Below are 21,341 nucleotides of genomic sequence, written 5' to 3'. Positions count from 1 at the left end.
TCTTTTGAGCCTGAAGAGCATGATGCCTTCCTGCTCTTGCTAGCCCTTGGGACTGCATCACCCTCTGGTTTTTACTCATTTCTGCCCTTATCTTTGTAAATTCTTTCATTAAACTCCCTGAAGTTATACCTCTTTGAACATGCTGTTTCCTATAAGAACCGTAACTCATAAATAAAGATACACTCCAAACTCCAGCTACGTGCAGAAGTCTTCCCTGCTCCATATCTTTATCAAAAGTATTGTTAATCTAATGTCATTTTAGACATTCTGATGTATAAGTTGTGTTATCTTATTGTGGTTGTAATTTGCATTTCCTGGATTCCTAACAAAGTGGAAGACTTTTTCATATGTTTAAGGGGCATTTGATAGCCTCTTTTATGTGTGCCTGTTCAGCTTTCTTCCCTGTTTTTCCATTGGATTGTGTGTCTTCTTACTGATTTATTGGGGTTCTTTACATATTGTGCATAGGAATAGTAGATTAGATGTGTTGAAAATATTATCTTCTACTCCATGGCTTGCCTTTTTATTCTTTTTATAGTGTCTTTTTGATGAAAAGACATTCTTAATTTTTTCTTAATTTTAATGTAGTTCAATTTATCAGTCTAACTTTATAGTTAGTGTTTTTGTGCCTTATTCACAAAATTTTCTCCATTCCAAAGTCATGAATACATTTTCCTATATTATGTTGCAAAAATTGTTTTCCTCTCACATTTATACCTGCAACTGACCTGGAATTGATTCTTGTGATGATGTGAGTTAGTTGTCGAATTTCTTCTTCCTATTTGGATATCCCGTTTTCTCAGCACCATTTTCTAAGAATTCCTTCCTTTCTTGACTGCGCCGCCTGACGCCTTTGTCCAAAATCAAGTCTGTTGATCGATGGGTGAATTCGTTTCTGGACTCTCTTTGCTTCTCCATTGTTCTGTTTGTTTACGCCTGCATGAATACTACTCTGGCTAATCGCTGTGCCTTTGTAATGTTTGGTAGAGCAAATTGCCTTACCTTATTCTTCTTTAAAAGCATCTTGTCTATTTTTGGCCTTTGCATTTTTATGCAAATTTTAGAACTGATTTGTCAAGTTCTACAAAAATCTTGTTGCAGTTTTGTTTGGATCTACATTGAATCTGTTAGTCAGTTTGAAGAGAACTGACATCTTTACAGTATTAAGTCTTTCAATCCATGAATATGGCCTCGCTATTCATGTATTTAGATCTTTTACAATAACATGTTGTAGTTTTCTATGTAAAGGTTCTGAACATCTTATATTAGACATAGTCCCATATTTTAAGATTTTTGATGCTAATGAAAAAGCACCATTTAACATTTTTATTTTCTATTGATGCTGATACACAGAAATAAAATTTGAGTTTACTATATTGACCCATAACTAGCAAAGCTTCCAAACTTATTAATGCTAATGATTCATTTCTAAATTCCTTTGGATTTTCTATGTGAAAAACTGTATCTTCTGTGAATAGTTCAAGTTTTATCTATTTCCCCCCAATTCTTTGGCACTGTATTTCATTTTCTTGCCTTATGTACCAACTAGGGCGTCTGATACAATTTGTGACACTTGTGGTGGTGATGAGCCTCTTTCTCTTTGTTCCTGACTTTAAAAAATTAGATTTCAGTGTTTCACCATTAAAGTATGTGGCTTACTGTAGGGTTTGATAGATGCCCTTTGTGATATTGTTAAAGTTCCGTTTTATTTCTAATTTATTAGGAATTTATATCGTGTCTGATACTGAATTTTATCAATTGCCTTTTCCTCTTTTATTTCAGATTGTCATATGATTTTTCTTCTTTACAATGTAAATTTGATAATTTGATTGAAATAACCTTGCATTTTTAGAATATTCCCAACTTGATCATAGGACATGTTATTCTGTTTTATATAGTGTTGGATTTGGTTTTCTGGGGTGTTTTTTTCAGATTTTTTGAGCCTGCATTTATGTGTGTGAGATCAGCCTATAATTTTATTTTCTTATAATGTCCAAATGACATTTTGATATCAAGCTTTCCTCTTTTTCTATTATCTGGGCAAATTTGTCTAAGACTGACATTAATTTCTGTTTAAGTGTGTGTTGGAATTTGCTGATAAATCAATCTGGCTTGGAGTTTTCCTTCTTCATTTTTCTGAAAGAAAGCTTTTAGATGATTTAATAAATGTCTTACAAATCAGGAGTTCAGATTTTGTGTTTCTTCTTTGAAGTTTTGGTAAATTGTATTTTTCAAGAATTTTATCAATTTCAGCTAAATGTTCACAATCATTGATAGGAAATTGTTTATAACGTGCTCTGGTAATTCTCCTAGTGTCTGTAGGATCTGTAGCAATGGGTCCTTTTTCATCCTTGGCTGGTTATTTCAGCCTTCTCTCTTTTCTCTGTTTATGCTCATCAAGGATTTATACGTGACCAATCTTATCAAAGAAGCAGATTGGGCTTTGTTAGTCTTCCCCATAGTATACTTATTATCTAATCTACAGGTTTTGTTTTTATCTTTTTAATTTTTTTCTTTGGGTTTTTCTAACTTCTTAAGATTAATACCTTTACTTGTTTCCCGTGAGAGATTAACCACAGGAACTGTAACATTATTGTCTAATCCGTTTCATATTTACTCTTTTGTTTGCAGAAGCAAACCTCGTTCAAGTTAGATTTAGGATATAAATAGTCCCCACAGCCATGTCTTCATGCCATGTCCTAAAATGTGTTCTAATCAGAAGCGTTTTATGTCATGTCCTTTAAATTCCTCTTTTTTAATGAAGTATAGTTAATTTACAATGTTGTATTAGTTTCTGGTGTACAGCTAAGTGATTCAATTATATATGTATATATATTTCTTTTTCGGATTCTTTTCTATTATAGTTTATTATAAGATACTGAATATAGTTTCTTGTGCTATACAGTAGGACCTAGTTGTTTTCTCTAGATTGTTCTTGTGAATTCTCATTGCCCAAATAAATCAATAACAAATATCTATGTGTGGATGCCAAGATATTTCCTTATTTTTACCTATTTCTCGGAACAGTCTTACCTGCAGTTTCTTTGTTCCTTTCATGTTGAACCAACTCCTTTACCCAAGTTTTAAAATTTCTTATTCCTAAAATATTTTGACACTTTTCCCCCTACAATCTGAACACACTCTAATCCTGTGGGACTCCAATAAAATTTCATTTTCCCCAGGAGTCTTTTATTAATGATCTCACTTGTTATTTTAATAACATTAATTTAACAAAATAGATACTCAGATATTTCTTGGATAAGTGAATAAAGCTCTACCTTTTTGTATCTGTATTGCTGTGTATTTATGTTATTTATGTATTTTGTAAAGTCTGTTCTGTAGTTTATTATGTTTTATTAGTATACTTAAATTTTGTGGCATTTTAATACTTCTGTATTCTTTGAATATGAATTAAAATCTCTCTTCTGATTACAGAAGTAACGCTTACTTCCTACAGCTCAACTTTCCCCAAATGTTTGACTTGAAAAGAGGTAATTATCCCATGACCCCAGCCTCTAAGCTGAGGTTTGTTATCTCAGAATGTTTTCTCGGCAGTTACTAACATACATCTGGTGATTTTTAAAACCTTATAACTTGAATAATTTCTGTGCAGTGAATTTAGATCTCCTTCTTCTTAATACTGTGTAGTGTATTTATCTAGTCTCTGACTGCTAGCATTCAGTTTATTTTAATTTTTTTACTATTGCTAAACAGTGCTGTAGTGAACATTCTTGCAGCTGCCTTTGTCCACTGTGAATATTTCTAAAAGGTGGATTTCTTGAATGGAAATTGCTGAATCAAAGGATAAATTACCTTCGGATAAGGTTTTAATCCTACTGAACGTGAATGAGCGTTCTTTCTCCACATCCTTGCCAATGTTGCAAAAAAATTAAATTTTTTCACTTATGAAAATATTATATGTGAATAGGCCCAAAATACTGTGTTTTGATTTTCTTCAACTTCTTCCTTACTTTGAGTTTCTTGAGTTTCTTTTCATATTTTTTGGATAGTATGTAACTACTGAAATGTTGTGGTAGTGATTTGTTTCATTGATGTTATTTATTTAATTTTAAAAAATTTGTATTGACATACAACATTGTGTTAGTTTAGATGTGCGACATAATGATATGTATGTACAACATACTGTATCTGCACGTATTATGAAATGACCACCACGGTAAGTCTCGTTAACATCCATCATTGCACTTACTGACACATTTTTTTTCTTGTGATGAAAACTTGTAAGATTTACTCTCTTAGCAACTGTCAAATATACAACACAGCATAGTTAGCTGTAGTCACCGTGCTGTACATTACGTTCCCAGGATAAGATAAATATCTTTTAGTTGGGGGTCTATGCCCTTTGATCACCTTCACCCATTTTGCCCACCCCTCTCCTGCCGCCCCTGGCGATCAACAGTCTGTTCTCTGTATCCATGAGGTTTTTAAAAAAATTATTACTCCAGTATAAGTGAGATCATGCAGTGTTTGTCTTTCTCTTTCTGACCTGGCTTTACTTAGCATCATGTCCTTAAGGTCCATTCATGTTGTCACAAATGGCACAAATTTCCTTCTTTTTTCTGGCTGAATAATATTACACTACACATGTATAAACCACGTTTTCTTTATCCATTCATCTGTTGATGGGTACTTATGTTGTTTCCATGTCTTGACTACTGTGAATCATGCTGCGATGAACATGAGGGTACAGATACCTTTTTGAGGTGGTGATTTGTTTCCTTGGGATAAATGTCCATAAATGGAATTGCTGGGTCATATAGTAGCTCTATTTTTAATTTTTTGAGGAAACACTTCATAACACTTCATACCGTTTTCCATAGTGGCTGCACCAATTCCAACAGTGCCCAAAGGTTCCTTTTTCTTCACATCCTAGTCCAACACTTGTTATTTCTGTTTTGGTGTTTGTTTTTGATAATAGCAGTTCTAACAGGCATGAGGTGACATCTCATTACGGTTTTGATTTGCATTTCCCTCGTGATTGGTGATGCTGAGCGCTTTTCAGAGTTCTTTTACGTCCTGTTGGTTGGAATGGCCAACATGCATTCTTATATGTGCACCAACTATTTGTTTATGTAATGTTTTTTAGGTCAGTATGTCTCATCTAACCATACACTTCCCAACTGGCTTTCCAGTTTTTCATTTATACATAGACTAAATTATATTGTGAAGTGGATCAAATTGAATTGCTCCGTTCCAGTGTTTCCCAACTGGGGTGATTTTGCCTCCATCCTCAGGGACGTTTGGTAATGTCTGCAGACAGTTTTGGTTGTTATAACTGGGGTAAGGAAGGTGCTTCTGGCATCTAGTGAGTTGAGGCCAGGGATGCTAACACCACCCCCAAAACAAATAACTATCTAGCCCAAGGTGCGAAGCTTGGGAAACCCTATAGTCTGTTCCAAATAGCATTTTAGTGCTTTAGTGATTTGTTCTTCTGTAAGTATCCTGTATTGCATCTAACCTAAGGCACATAGTTGTTTTCAGAAATTGGGATGTGGCCACAATTGATGGATAAGGGAGTATTATGGCTAATTTTGTTTGGCTGGATATTTTTTTTCTTTTCTGGTGATACATTAAATCATGGTGTGCTTCACATTTTATCATCCACAGGCTTATATTGATGAAACATGATAATATGACTCTATCTTATCCTTTCCTTTATTTATATGTACGCACCAATCACATCTCAGTGTAGGGCTAAGAGGTCCTATGTAGCGTGGTGGTGTAATTCCCTTAGTTACAGACATCAAAAAACAATCAGGCAGCACTATGTACAATAGCCAAGACATGGAAGCAACCTAAATGTCCATCGACAGATGACTGCATAAAGAAGTTGTGGTGTACTTATACAATGGAATACTATTCAGCCATAAAAAAGAATAAAATAATGCCACTTGCAGCAACTTGGATGGACCTAGAGATCATCATTCTAAGTGAAGTAAGCCAGAAGAAAAAGAAAAATACCAGTAATATCAATCATGTGTGGAATCTAAAAGAAAGAAAGAAAGAAAGGAAGAAAGGAAGGAAGGAAGGAAGGAAGGAAGGAAGGAAGGAAGGAAGGAAGAGAAAGAAAGAAAAAGAAAGAAAGAAAAAAAAGAAAAAGAAAGAAAGAAAAAGGACACTATGAACTCATCTACAAAACAGAAACAGACTCACAGACATAGTAAACAATCTTATGGTTACTGGGGAGAGGGGGTGGGAAGGGATAAATCTGGGAGTTTGAGATTTACGAATGTTAGCCACTATATATAAAAATAGATTTTTAAAAAAAGTTTCTTCTGTATAGCACAGGGAACTATGTTCAATATCTTATAATAACCTTTAATGACAAAGAAGATGAAAAAAACATGTGTATGAATATGCATGACTGGGACATTGTGCTGCACACCAAAAATTGACACATTGTAACTGACTGCACTTCAATTAAAAAAAAAAAGAAAAAAATCAATCAGTGTCTAGCCTTGTATCTATGGTCATTCTACTCTGTGCCCGCTTTAAGGTAGAAAACAATATTCAATTGTCTGGGACAATTTTGTATTTGATTTTATGTTGAAATAGTTCCTCTTGGATTTAGTAAATAGACATAATATTGATAGAATGTTCAGATTTAGTGAAGGATGATTGATTCCTTCATTTGGAAAGTTCTGTATCTTTCCTGTATCTGTTGATTTTTCTCCCTCATTTCTATTCATTACTTTTAAATTCAGGAAAATGATGGGCAATTAAAATGGTTTCCATGATAAGGAACTATTTTAAGTAGCTAGGTTCTTTGCCCTGAAATTCTGTGTTTTCTCACGTTTACAAACACCTAATTCAAGGAACTCTCCCCCTGCTCTTACTTGAGAAGAGGTAACAACAGAAATAGCCCATTTTCAGGATGAATTCTCTCCTTTCAGATCTTGTTCCGTGAAAGGCAATGATCATCTAAACTAAAACACAGATGACAGCAGCACAGTTTTGTGGAGAGAGCTTTTGTTCCTGGCTCTTATCGGAGAAAATCTGTATGTGTTCAGAGGGAAATGGATTTTAATGTGGACTGTCAATTCTTTTTTGCATTTATAAGTGAGAGAAAAATTAGATAGTTAAAGGGTGGCAGTTTTGAGTTATTAAGAATGATCTGGATTAGCCTCAACTTCCCTGGGTCAGTACAAGGCAGCCGCTGACACTTCGCATCTGGTTTTGGTTTGCAGTAACTAACAGAGAGGCACGAGGTATGTGTAGGGCCATTGTTAGCGGTCTCCGTGCTCTTTTAAAGACAAAGCGCTCCCCACTCCAAAGGTACTGAAATACTTTTAACTCCAATTTACAGATTAGGCAGAACCTCTTAGGTGAAGGGTCACTTAAGGGAGTTGAACAATTTCTTTGTGAACGTCCCAGTTTTCTGGCTGTTAAAGAAAATAATAAAAGAAAAAGAGCTCCCCGGTGCAAGAATTCCATAAAACAGAGAGAGGCGTGCGAGACACATTAATGGTTTCCATTCCTGATGAAAAGCTCCAAACAGCTTTGAGTAACATGGAATCAAATATCCCAGATCCCAGCCCAGGCGGGGCAGTGAGGCTTGGGTGCCCGGCTGTCCGGGAGGGGCACAGCGGTGCTCCTGCGTCCCCGAGAATTCAGCACAGGGGTTCAAAAGCAGGACAGCTTAGCTTCTTTAACGAAGTCTCAGATATTCAGGGAGAAATCCACACAGGGCTTTTGGGGGGTGAGCACACCGGACTGTGGTTCTCGGAAAAAGAGACCCACTGTGTGTCCCTGGGCTTTCTGCCTTTGCCCACAGTAAAGCTCTCGGCCAGCGCTCGGCCAAGCCCACCGCCGCGGTCTTCCAGATGGCTCTCATTAGAGTCCAGAACTGACCGGTGGGAGCCCCCAGGCGTCCTGGGAGCCGTCCAGTCGGCAGTGGGGACGGAGCCCCTGGTTTCTAGGAGCTAATGTTTCAGGACAATAATAATGACGCCTTCTAAACACTAGGGCTTTTCTTTCTCGTGACTGAAGGGAAGGGATCCTCTCCCTCTGCTTCTCATGTCCCACCCCCTTTTCTGGGAAGTCACAGAGGGGGAAATGAAAGTTCTCCCACATCTCCTTGGGAGACAGATCTAGGGTTGAGGAGCAGAGCTGTTTCTAGAAAGTGGGAGTGGGGCACCAGCAGCGTGGAGCCCGAGAGCTGCTGGCCGTGGGTGTGGGCTGAGGATGAAGGGCAGGAGCAGAGCCGGGGAGGGGGGGTCCCCCTCGGGGGGGTCCGGTGACCCTGAGGCCCGTGCAGGTTTAACGAGCAGAGAGGGAGAGGGCAGGAGAGGAGACTGGAGAGCTGTCACCCTTGTGTCCTTTCTCCTGAGCCAAAATGCTGTTGTGGTTCTGGCTTATTTCTCTCCCCAGCCGACACGTCAGGTTTTGTTTGTTGGTTTGGTGGAGGGCTGCTTCTCTTCCTTCCTGCGTGTTCCGTGGCAGACACAGAGCTGTGTATACAGTGGGTGCCAAGAAGGTTTGATGAATGGATGGATAGTCCCGTAAGAAGCGTATTTTCTGCTCTAACAGTTGCCAAGAACAACGGCTTGCCCATTCCTCATTGCTGTGTAACAAATCACTCCAAAACCTCGTGGCTTCCAATCACAATGATCATTTTAGTACTTACTCTTTTGCATGGTTCCGGGGCTTGACTGGCCTGCGATGGTCGCTTCTCGCTCCGGGTCTCTCAGGTGGTTGCAGTCAAGCGGCAGTGGGGCTGGAGTCAGCGCACACCTTGCCTCACTTACGCCTCCAGGGGTGGGTGTGGCTGTTGGCTGGACGGTGACCTACACGTGGCCTCTACACGGGCCTGGGTTCCCTTTCAGTATGGTGGGTGACGTGTAAGAGTGGCTGTTCCCGAGAAAACCGGGTGATTTCACGTGGGAACTGTATCCTCTTTATAGGTAGCCCTGAAAGTCTCATAGCTGACCTTATGCTATAGTCACAAGCCCGCCAGCTTGGATGGGGGCAGTGTCATTGTCACCTTGTGACAGGCGTATTTGACGAGACATCTTATTGGACCATCTTAGGAAATACAGTTGTCATGGTGATACAGCGAATGCCAAGGAATGCAATGACTGTCATTCAGTGCATGTGAAGCCAGCCCTGCTGCTGAAATACTTTTACTGGAAATAATTGTAGTCGGGGTTACTTTGGAAAATGGCAAGGGCTGTGTAACATACAAATGGGAGCCATTACTTCACTTTGCAGTTCAGGTCCGTCTGCTGCAGATACAACACGGTGCAGGCAGAATAGAGGGCAGAGACTCATTCACTCAGTCGTGTTTTGACTTGTTCACTCATTCAGTATTTATCTGTTCTTGTTGAATATCCGCTCACTGCTACGTACTGTTAGATCAGTTATTGAGATGGAAGTCCCATAACCTGCAGAGTCAGAAGACCTCTTAGAGACCCTTTGCCTTCTTCCCTTCCCAGTGCCTTGCCCTGGGGGACTTGCTCAAGAAAGTCACCCCTTAAGTTGCCCAGGGCATGTGGCCTGCACACTTGGGAGAGGAGGTGGCAGGTGGTTGGGGGAAGGGGCATCATGGAGGGGGTGGATAGGCAGCCTCTCTCTGTCTCTCTCTCTGCATCTGTTTGTCTTCTGCCTGCCTGCCCACCTACGTATCTGTCTGTCTATCTATCCATCTATCCATCCATTATTCTATCAATCTACCTATTGATCTGTTGATCTGTCATTGTATCTATTCTATCTGTCTGTCTATTTATTCTGTCTACCTACCTATCATTCTATCTATTAATCTACTTATCTATCGATCGATCTATCATTTTATCAGTCTATCCATCCATCATTCTATCTATCTATTCTATCATCTATTCAGTCTGTCTGTCTATCTATCTATCTATCATCAGTCATTCCATCTATTTATCTACCTGTCATTCTATCCATCCAGCTATCTGTCTAGCTACCTATCATCTGTCTGTCTTCATCATCATCATCATCTACTTTGCGTGAGTGTGAGAGAGAGAAGTGGGGCAGGCATGGATGGCTCACAACTTCAGCAGCAGCTTTCATCTGAATTTTGACTTGAACGTCTTAAGAATCGGCCATGAAGCAGTAGAAACCAGCTGAGCAGCACATGCGCTGGGCCCGTCATGAGGCCTCTCACTGTCGGGACCTCTTGCCTGTCCCACTGGAGTGTCAAGTTCAAGTCAAACTTTGTCCCTCGAGGGGCCCTCCTGGGCTGCCCACTGGCAAGCCAGTGCTGCCCTTTCCACTGCTCCTGATTCGGTAGACGTTTTCATTCATTCATTCATTCAGCAAATGCTGGCTGAGTGCCAGCACGTGACAGAGCACTGGGACCTCAAGGGGGCTGCCACTGGGTGCAGGAGGGTGGCACAGAGCAGCCTGCTCAATGCATGCTGATTTCTCCTTTGAACAAGCCTGCAGAGTCACTGATTGATGGACAGATGGAAAATTGGCATGGGTGAATTAAATGACTTGTTGAGTCACTGAGCAGCTGAGGCTGAAGCTGGGCTGAGGTCTCACTGCCCTGAGCCGAGGCCTCTGTGGTCAGGGTGCCCCGCTGGCCTCGTGCTCCCCAAGATGTCCCCCAGGATCCCCCCACCAGCATGTGCATGTCGGCTTCGCCTGCTGACACAGAAGGATGCTCTGCACGCACATCCTCAGTTTCCACCCAAGCCCGCTGATGGTTGGTAATTAGCATTGTGGGTGCTGACTGCGCTGAGCCCAGAGTTACTGTCCTCCACTCACCATGTCATGCTGCGTCACGGTGTCACCGTGTCTTCCTGTGTCAGCTGTGTCACGGTGAAGCTGGGCAAGGAGGCCACTGCTGTCACACTTTTCAATGCCTTGTCCCATCTGCCCTGTGTCATTTATGTGCCAGAGTAAAGTTTGTTTCCCTTTAAAACTCGCCGACTCGCAGATGAAATACTGCCTTAATTATCCTTCTGTAGAACACACTGAAAATGAATCTCTGATCCCCTGGCAGAGCGAGAGGAAAACCCGTCGTCAGCCGCGGTCACCGGTGCCCCTTCACATGCCAGTCAGAGATTTGCCCACGTGGCCCCTCCTCGGGATGGCCAGGAGCACAAACAGCTGTCACCTATTGACCTCACTGTCCCTTGGTATATGCACCAAAGTGGAAGGAAAAAAAGGAAATACTGCAGGTATTTTTAAGTACAAGTGAGGACAGAAAGAGGAAAGCTGCAAAATCGGTTAACTTTTTTGGTTTTGCAGATATTTGAGGCCCTGCGTTTTGCTTTAATTGGGTAGCATTTTGCTGACCCAGAAGTCAGCGTAATTGCATAATAGGACTGTTTTCAAGAAAACCCTCACATTTAGTTTTAGAGCTTTTATTTCATATATATTTATATATACCTTCATAATGTGTACCACTTGCTAGGTGACACACTATAAGCATATTCCAAGATGCTACATTTTTTTTTTAATAAACGGGGGAGCTACGAAGTATCTCTTGCGTATTATGGTACAATCCATAACCCTGCCACAGTTCTCATCTCTGGAAGGAATATCCTGATATCTGAGTTTAGGCAAAGTGCTAGCCCTGAAACCAAAAAATAAATGTGCTCAAAGTTTACTGTCTATTTGTTGGAACCTGCACGGAGTACATATTGAACCATTTAGAATTATTGTGAAATAGAATATTTTCAGGGTTTGAAATTACTATTATTTTTTAAAATGTATTTTTATTGAAGTATAGTCAGTTTACAGTGTTGTGAAAGGATGAGACCGATTTGTGGAACAGTCTCACAGCACACGTTTTGCTTGTATTGTTTGTTTTTTTCACGAGGTGGGGTAATTAGGCTTATTCATTGATTTCTGCTTGGAGGAGGTGCTGGGGATTGAACCCAGGACCTCTTGCGTGCTGGGCATGCGCTCTGCCACTTGAGCTATGCTTTTCTCTTTGAAATTATTAACCGTGATACAGAACCATTAGACAGCATCCATGGTCAAATCTCAGCCAGGAGAATGATGCCTTTAGTCTTGTGCAGATAATTTCTGTTTCTTGATGTTCCACAATGATGAACAATTTAAAATTTTCAGAAAAAAGGTCTACATTATGACTGTTGGACTTTGATTTTTAATGGATAAAATGAGACAACTTTCTAGGATAATAATATCAATTCAAGAAATATGAAGGCAAGATTTAGGCGTACTCACATGCTTTCTATGGTCCTTTTAGAGGGACATTTGGCGCCCTCTTGTGGCAATAATCCAAGCCATTCGAAAGGAAATTCCCTGCAAAGCTTACTTCTGGTTTCCAGGTAGCGAACAAAGCAGTGTAGTTCTTTTAGCCAATAGGTCATTGCTTCCTAAAATTCTTGAGGCAAAATGATTTTTTGTGGTTGTAAGTTAAGGACAAAATAGTACCCTCTAGGCAGATTGCTTATGTTCTGGCCTGTCGCTGACAATACATTCAGAAAGAACGTTTCCACTTGGCCCCAAATACTGTGGTTTTTCCTAGATTATGTGCTGTGATTGTTTTGGGATCAGATGAAAACTAAGAATTAATCTACAGCATAGTTTTGATTCAATTCAGTGCATTTAAACAGAATGAAACAAATTTTTTTTTCATGAGGGTGAATTTGAGAAAAATTGGCCTATACTCTGTACCTCTAAGAGGAAACGGTTTCTTTACCTCGCTTTGCAGAGGAGAGGATACAAGATGAGCTAGCGACTAGCCAAGCCGTCACAGTGAGACAGACTGTTCCACACACTTGCCTTCAAGTGTGGGTCTAGGGCTCGGTGATGCCTGCAGGTTGCCTGATCACACGCGTGCGAATCAAAATGCATTATTTACAGCAAACATTTTCTTGCTTGGCTTCATCTCTGCTTCCGTGAGCAATGTAAACAAATCAGCAGATACATAAACCAGTTCAGTGATGTGGAAAGAAAAGACATCTCCATTCATGACTAAAAGCAGCCTTAATAAACAGGGCGTGCAATTGTTGAATGCAGGCGTCTCTGGAAATTTCCATTAATTGGGTGACGTGATGGTGCTGTTTGAATGATCTTTCTTTAAGAAATAATTTATAAAATAATTACAGAGCAAGACAAGAATAAATGTTGACATCCAGTATCTTATAAATGAGACTGACACATGTAGGAAAAACATTTAAAAGACTATCTAGTGATCAAAATCTTGAGTTAATTTCAGCAGCCCTGAGGAGCTTCTCAGGATGGCCAGGGATGATGGCTGAGGACAGTGTTTGGGACACAAAACCCCAAACTGAGAAGCAGACAGAGGAGCAGGATGGCTTTTAGGCAGACAGCCACACACCTTTGTGCCCTCTGGTTATGTGACCTGGATGCAGACTGCCTTGTGGTGGCCAGTGGCAATTTGATGACTATAACATATATACTCATTTATGCCTCAGTTATATGGATGAAGACCTTGAAATGCATTTAATGGTTCACAAATTGTATATAGACACATGATCACTGAAACAGGAAATTTAAATATCCTTTTAACAAAATTATTGTGTCAAAATAATTACTCTTGTTTCTTTCGTTTTTGCTTCTTAATTTTTTTTTAAGCCACAAGTAATAAGTTGACATATTTAGGGTTCCTGATCCTGGTTTTAATACTTCTTGCATTTTTAGAAGCACTGGAGTTGGGTAAGAGGCAGAGTTGGCAAAATGGGAGAATACTTGTGATGCTTATGAAATTGCGCCCCTGAAATCATTGCTCCATTTGAGCCCATAGAACCGAACTTGACATAACATGCTTCAGAATGAAGGAAGTTGCAGCTCGGTGTTGAGAAGTTGAGGATTTAGTGTGTGATAACAGCTTCCTTGGTTTAGATTAGTTCAGATCAACCAAGATGCTGAAGAATATGCTAACCACTTAGAGAAAGTGAGAAAGTGTTGAAACAATAGTTATTAAAATTGTAATTGGATGATTGCTTAAGGTGCTGCTGGAGGATATGCACCCCGCCAGCCTTACCCAATGGAGTGAAACCGTGCTCCTGGCTGCGCTCTGAAGAGAAAGACGGTCTTTAACCAGGATAAGGTGGGTGACTGTGGGGACTAAGAGTGCCCTATGCTGTATCTGTTCTCAGGAGAAGCCTCCAACTGACAGAGATGGAAAAGTTCCACTGAGGGATGGAGTTTTCCACTGTGGGGGCAGCTCCAGGTGCAGATCCTTATCTGCAGTCGCAGGCACGTCCCTGGCAAGAATCCTTGGGACGTCCTTCTTGCAAGGTTCTCGTGAATAATCCAAACGTTACACATTTTAAGATTCATGTGTCATCTTAGGGACAATACACAGCACTTTTGTCCTATTGTTTTGCCCTTAAAGAGTCTGCATTTCATGGTCGGTCCCAGGCTCTGCAGTTTTGTGTGGGCGGAATTTGAGTCGCCGGACACAGGCTTCCTGAATGCAGACACCAGGGACTGGACAGAGTCCTGGCCCTCTTGTTTCCCAGTGCCCAGCAGAGGGCCAGGCAGGGAAAAGACACTCACTGAATATTGGCTGGATGGAATAATGCTAGGACCATCACAAAACACAGGAGCGTCTCCTGTGTTCCTTACTAAAATTAATCAAAAAGAGCTATTCTAAAAAGAAGTGTGCATTAAAAAAAATCAATACCTCTATTTTACGTGTAGGAAAACCAAAATATTCTATAATAAATTCATCGTACAATGCACAATATAGTCAAAGCTCTGAAGTAGAATTACTGTCTTAAGCATGTCCCATCTTCAACCAATAAACATACTCCTCTTAGGAGGTGAAAAAATAACCCGAATTAAAAATACTGAAAGTGAACATCATGAATACGTACTGGTGAATAATGAATATTTCTATGTCACTCTAAACTCTTTGGATTCTATGAATGAGCGCTCCAAGGTACAAATACTTGTTATGGCTTCCTATGTCTTTAAAATAGCCTCTAAAATAATTTCCAATTTGGTAACCCTAACAGCTAATGCCATTTTAGTTTTACGTAGAATTGTATCATAGTCGTAAAGCTAAAGTCACAAGAAAATAATGACACTGTCACTTGAAGATCATCTCAGGCTTCTGGTCACCATCTGTCTAATCAGACATCCTTTAATGATTGCCAGCGGCAAGTCTAAGGAATTCACGATCGACCTCCTAAGTACATCAAGCAACGTGCTAATCCAGCCCGAAAACTGCACCTCTCGGGGAGTGATGGAAGTGTTAGCTTTCTTGGTGGTGGTGGTGGCTTCCTGGGTGTGTACGTCTATCAAAATCCATCAGAGTGTACGTCTGAAATATGTGTAGTTTACTGCACAGGAACCACACCACAATGAAGGTGTTAAAAAAAGACAGTGGCAAACAACAAGGACCTCCTGTGTAGCACAGGGAAATATGAGGATGTGCATTTTGGTGAGGACAACACGGGGCCTGACAATGTAGGTTTCATGTGCCGCATGTTATACAGACACTGACAAAAAATGGAGAACATTGCACGTTACTCATGGAACTTCCACGTTAAAATGTAGCCTATGTTTATTGTATCTGATTTTTAAAGAGAGAAATCTATGGGAAATGTTTATTTAACACTGTATTACAAAAATTTTAAAACTCAAAAACAGTAGAGCAGATAATAGGATGGAGCCTCATATAGTTAGAGATTTGACGATTGGACCATCTTGTCAGATTTGCATGGTGTTAGTTTCGGTGAATTCTTTTAAACAAATGATAGAAATTATTACACTTTCATCTTCAGTATTTCAGGGAACAGCTCTATGTAATAAGGACATTTTCCTACAAAAGCATTATTGAAGCTGTATAGTTAATGATAAATATAATATGATGGAACCGCCTTCATCTATTCCGATTTCTCTAGCAGTCCTGGAAAAGTCTTTGACTTCTCATTTGTTCGTATCAGTATCTAATCATGGACCATGATGTGCATTTGGGCTTTGGGTTTCTTAAGTTCCATTCACCCGAGAACTCCCCTGCCCTGTTCCTCGCTTCCTTCCCCATGACACTGGCTCGCTGGACGTAGTAAGCAGAACTTGTAGGACAGGGGAGCCAATTTTACTCGACTTTATTATTTATTTATCTATTTTTATTGAAGTTATTGTGAGTGTTTTGAAAATACGGATGAGCCAAAGGAGAAGGGTGGAAGGTACAAAAAAGGAAAGAGTCTCTCCCATTCGTCCTGTAGCATGTAACCAACCCATATTTCTACTTTGCCTTTTCATTTTTAACAAAATGAGTCTGGGATGTAATTCTCCTTTACAGCCTGACTTAACTTAGCAGACCTCATATGATAGTTTTCTGTATCCCTGTAAGCATTCATCTGTGACATCGTTTTCCTGCGGTATTTCAGTGATGATTATTTCATTGTATGCGAGGATCAGTCAGGTCAGTCATGAGGGGATCTTCTGTTGCGTCTCCATCCAAGTTGGTGGCCCGTTAACCTCTTTGCTACACACTCAGACATCGTTTTCAGACCCACATTGCCTTCATCCAGACTGTTCTCGACTCTGACCTTCCTCTGTAGATGCCACACAGAGAAGTTTGTCGGAGAACAAGGATGACAACTTGTTGACTGTTTAGAAAATGGGAAGGCGTGGTTTCAGGACAAATAAATCACAGTGTTCCTTTTATGAGAAAGTGTTCGGTCTGTTTTACATTCTTTCCTTTCGCATTTGGAGTAAGAGATGAACAGGCTTTGGTAAATTCATGGGTAATGGCTCCAGGATGGGTGAGTACAAAATGGGAACATGCAGTTTTCTCCCACAGGTGCTGGGGTAGGGGGAGCACGCTGTTCCAGCATGGTGTTTGCTGTGTCCCAGGTTGGGGTGGAAAAGGATCCTGTCCTGACGCATTCATGGCCGGATGACCCGGGTGGAGGCCACTTATATTGCTCCTGAAATGGATCTGCATGGTGACCTGAAGGGTGGCTTCCCCCCAGGAGGGATGGTGTCTAGGTGGAGGGACAGCCCGGTCCTTCGGCTCCTGCGTGATCTGGCATTGAGGCCATTTAACAGCAGAGGCTTGGGTAGCGGTGCTGGGAGGGTAGAGTGATCTTCAGACGACCTCCTCCTGAATAATATTTGGGAAGTGGTTTCTGCACTCCTGGAGTCTAATTCATAGATGTGCCTTAATCAGCCGCCAGTTGAAGTTTGTGGTTTTTTTTTTTTTTAAAGAACTTTGCCTCCAAATGTCAGAGATGGTGCCCTCTGCTGTTGTAGGTGTGACGAGTAACTTTCTTTGAAGATGATAGAAATCAATCAACATTTACCACTAGAGACGAGGAAGATGTGCATTTTTACAGTTTTGTAACTGGATTTATAACTCATTATCTCAAAACTGCATTTTTCTTGCATCTCTTTTTGTAGTGTATGCGTTTTCAAAATTAGACGCAGTGAAACTTACGGATACACCCTTCAGGAAACAGACCAAAGAGTAGCACTGGGTTTGGTTTGTAAGTTCCAGGCTAAGGTATTAGTCTCGAATAAAATTTTATTAAAGAATAAAATACATGTTTGTATATACATAGATACACATAGAGAGACAGAGATGGAGAGAGAGCGCAAAGTAAATGGAATAAATGACCAAAGGGGGAGTGACTTGTGCAGGATGTTAGTAACGCTTTGTATTATCTTGTAATTTTTCTCTTAAGTTTGAGATTATTTCCAAATAAAGAGTTTAAACACTGACTCTTTGCTGTTTGATTTGAATTAGCCCAGAACCAAGGAGTGAAGGGCAGGCCCTGAAGGGAGAATTAGCTCCCCATTAAGTGCTGATGCTTCCCCAGTGCAGAGGACAAGAGAAGGGCTGGGTTGGAGGCCAGGCGGCAGTGGGGAGAGGGCCACAGGGAACTCTCTTCCACGGCTGGTTTTGTTAGCACAGGGGTCTCCCTCCTCAAGGCTGCTCTCGGGGAACTCTGTAGCAGAGCACTGCTTATTGGGGTCCTACGGTTAACGCTGAAAATCAAGGAATCTCGGTGGAGCCGAGAGAGCCCTTTTCCCAGCACTCCTGAATCCTGGCGGAAGCTGCCCAGATAAAACAACTCAGGACTTTGAAATTTTAGGGGAAACACAGTCTTAATCAGCCTCCCATTTCATTTATTGTTCAGAGATGAAAAGAGCGGAAGTCAACATCCCCTCAAAATGTGGATGCTGACAGCGCGGCAGGTTCTGAGTTTTACACAGAACAAGATTTCCTACATTTTCTCGCTTTCTCTCTCTCCCCCTTTCTCTCTATTTTCCTTCCTTCCTCTTTTTCTTTCCCTTTCTTTCCTTCTTTCCTCTCTTTCTCTTTCTCCCTCCTTCTCTCTCTCTTTCTCTCTTTTTCTCTTTTCTCCCCCTCCTCATCTTTCCTTCTCTTTCCTCTGTCCTGACACTAGGGGAAGTCATGGGGACAGTAAAAGACACAGAAACCCAGCCTCGTTTCTCGAGCTCTGACGTGGGCAGGCCTGACGTCTGAGTGAAACCAAGTCCCTGACCCTCCGCCTCTGAAGCCCAGCGCGGCTGGATGACTCAGGGTTTGGTCCATTGTGTTCTGTGGGTCCCCGGTGGAGACCACACCTCTTTACTGGTCCAACTTTAACTAGCGTAGCTAGATTCAAAGCAAAATGTTATTTCTTCCAGAGAACAAGTAATTTCCTGAAAATGAGTAATTAAAAGGCCTGGAATCCTCTGAGGAATGTTCAGGCCTGCATTAAGTGGGCTTCCTTCGGGTGGAAAACGGACGTGTGGCCCTGAACTTACAGCTTGGATTTAAAAACATTTCATGAGGATGGGGCATCTCCGTGTCTCCGGGAGTTCTCTCGGGGCCTGTGGCCTGCAACGGGGATGTTTGTCCAAGTGGGGCCAGCTTGCGGATAATAATGAAGCATCTGTAGTCATTCAGAGCATTTGGTTTTTAAATAAATATTTGAAAGCAAGAATTTGACAGGTTTATTTTCCTCTTTATTTCTTTTAGTTACTTTAATTCAAGAGTCTGCATTTTCAACCGGTTAATTGGGGCGCCAATAGCAATGACATATGTTTGGAAGGAGAAAATGAAACTATTCTGTTGAACAAATGAAGGTGGTTAAAAATCAGCAGGCGAATGGCTGCCATTAAACATCGTCGCCTATTAATGTGAAATAAGTTCCACCTGCAAAGTTTCCTTTTATGAGAAAGGAGCCGGGAGTGGGGCGGGGGGCTCGAGTCCTGTGTCCCAGGTGTGTGGCGGGTCTTGGGAGATGGGGCCCCAGTTGGCCTGGTCCCTGGGTGCCCTCCACGCCCCAGGACCAAGATGCCCGCCGCCCACGTGAAGCCATGCGGAGTCCGGCCACATCTGCATCCTGCCCGGGGCGGCGTGTCACACGGCCGTACACCGGGTCACACCTGCTGTGGCAATCCCAGGCCCGGGCAATTGATGTCTTTTTTTTTTTTTTAATTAAAAAAAAATTCTCCTGGCTGCATATCATCAAGAAAAACAACATTGTTTTCAGGGTCTCTTATCTCTCCACTCCCAAATATCCTGTTTCTTCGGGCTGGGCGGCCAGGACCAATAGAAACCTCTTCCTGCCATTGGCTGACTTCATTTCCCAGACTTAGCACAATCTCATCCGCTCTAAACAACCTCATCAAAACTCCTTTCTGGTCAGAGAGAAGCAATAATTATTATTAACATTTATTAGCGATCAATAAACGTGATTGCATTATGGCCAGCACGATTAAGGTAAGGAGAGGGCTCCTCTCACTTGGCAAAATCTTATGCTCGGTACTCTCTTTCTTTGGTTTCCTTTATCAACGCAGATAAGTTAGGATTGGGCAACACCCCCACTGCCACAATAGAGGACAACAAGATTTCCTTTGCACTGCCTAGTAAATTTCCTTTTTCCTACTCCAACCATCCGCAAGGCTTAAAAACTTCAAACTCAGAAAAAAATTGGGGTTTCTAAATTCACTGTTGAGTGCGGTGGATGACTTTTGCAAAAGCTTTCCAGAGCGCGTCTGAATTTTCCTGTTCTTTACCTCTGTCCCGGCGCCTGGATGTGTGTCTGCTGGAAGGCCATGGATGTGGAGAGGTTGGAGGGCAGGGGCAGAGAAAAAGATGGGCTTGGAAATGTTGGACTTTCGGATGTTCATGAGTGATTCCCTGGCATCAGGGGTGCCGGCCAGTCCCAACGGACATGGAGAGATACCCGGGCGAGTGGCGCTTTGTCATGGGACGTGCAAATGTTGACTTGATTTTTGGAACCTTCATGCGGAGAACGGAGCGTTCTCTTAACTCGAATGGTGGTAATTCGGTTTGTTTGGTTATGTATTTATCTTTAATAAAGTCCTTGCTCCTCTGCACTGTGAGTAAACTTTCTTCCTCGCGATGGCTGGTCTGTGGGAACGGGAGAGCTGTGGCCTGTCGCTTCTCTGTGCTCTGGAGTGTGGGGTCTCATGTGTTGATTTTTTCACTAATGTTTTTGGTTGATAGTGTAGAGAGATGAAGGTGGAGGTGAGTTCACATAGGTGGGAATGTAAATGTGGACTGGTTCCTGGATGTGAAGCCAATTTGGTGGTTTGTTCAAGTCAGAAGGGCAGAGTCCATGAAGTGCTGGTCTGTTGCATTGTTTTCAAGGCCACCGTGCCTTGGTGACATTTGTAGAAATGAAGATAAAAAATCAGCACCGAAAACAGATACCGAAAGGAGGAAAAAGAAAGCTTTCTGGGTGGGATGTCTTTCTCTTTGCCGCATCTAGGTGAGAAGCCTTGGTTTTGTTTTCCTCAAGGGTTGTAGTTAATTAGAAGGCTCATGCATCTGGAAGTTTGCCCAGAATTGGGCCAAGACAGTTTCAAAAATCCTCCTTGGTTTGCTTTGAAATGTTTGTAGGAGAGGACTTAATGAATGCCTGTTGTCTAAACTGTGTTTCAGAAGTTCTGTTCAGTTTTTATTTCTCAATGTATGCTTTATTTTTCAAGGTATGTACAGTAATGTGTAAAAAATTCATGTATCAAGGAATCCAGTCTTACAGAGATGTTTCTTTCTTTGGCTTCAAGGATTAAAGTCTGTAAAAAAAAAAAAACTACAGAGAAAGGAATTTTAAAATCCGGGGTTTGACGTCTTTCAGCTACATGAACAGGAATTATTTGATTTTATAACCCCAAATGCTACCCTTTTAATTCCTATTTTTACCCTTACTTGTGTCCATATTTCATAGCAATTGAATCTAATGTTCTGTGTTAGATTTGGAAGAGCTTGAGTACCATGGTGTGTATGTGTGTGCGTATGTTTCAGAAAAGCCTGTGTATTGAAGGACACTGAAATAACAGACCATCCTTTAGAGTGTGAGGTACATTTTGCAAAACATACACATGTCATACTGTTTAAATTAAAGTATACATTTCTG

General features: G+C 41.2%; 1 protein-coding gene across 5 annotated transcripts in view; it reads left to right on the top strand.

Annotated features, from left to right (window-relative positions):
• ERG (ETS transcription factor ERG) overlaps positions 1-21,341 on the top strand; it is a 175,755-nt gene that overhangs the window by 52,045 nt on the left and 102,369 nt on the right. For 2 of the 5 annotated variants that reach the window (XM_010998421.3, XM_010998419.3), the window contains exon 1: positions 19,536-19,678. The exons of the other annotated variants lie outside the window; for them this stretch is intronic. In XM_010998421.3, coding sequence (XP_010996723.1) covers positions 19,661-19,678 — 18 coding nt within the window. In that variant the 5' untranslated portion in view covers positions 19,536-19,660. Of the gene's footprint in view, positions 1-19,535; positions 19,679-21,341 lie in introns of those variants that run through there. 5 annotated transcript variants of the gene reach the window in all.

This window comes from Camelus dromedarius, chromosome 2 (genome assembly GCF_036321535.1).
Source record: "Camelus dromedarius isolate mCamDro1 chromosome 2, mCamDro1.pat, whole genome shotgun sequence".
In the NCBI taxonomy this organism is placed as follows: domain Eukaryota; kingdom Metazoa; phylum Chordata; class Mammalia; order Artiodactyla; family Camelidae; genus Camelus; species Camelus dromedarius.
The sequence above is the reverse complement of the archived record's forward strand: the minus strand, read 5'-3'. Positions and strand labels throughout refer to the sequence as shown.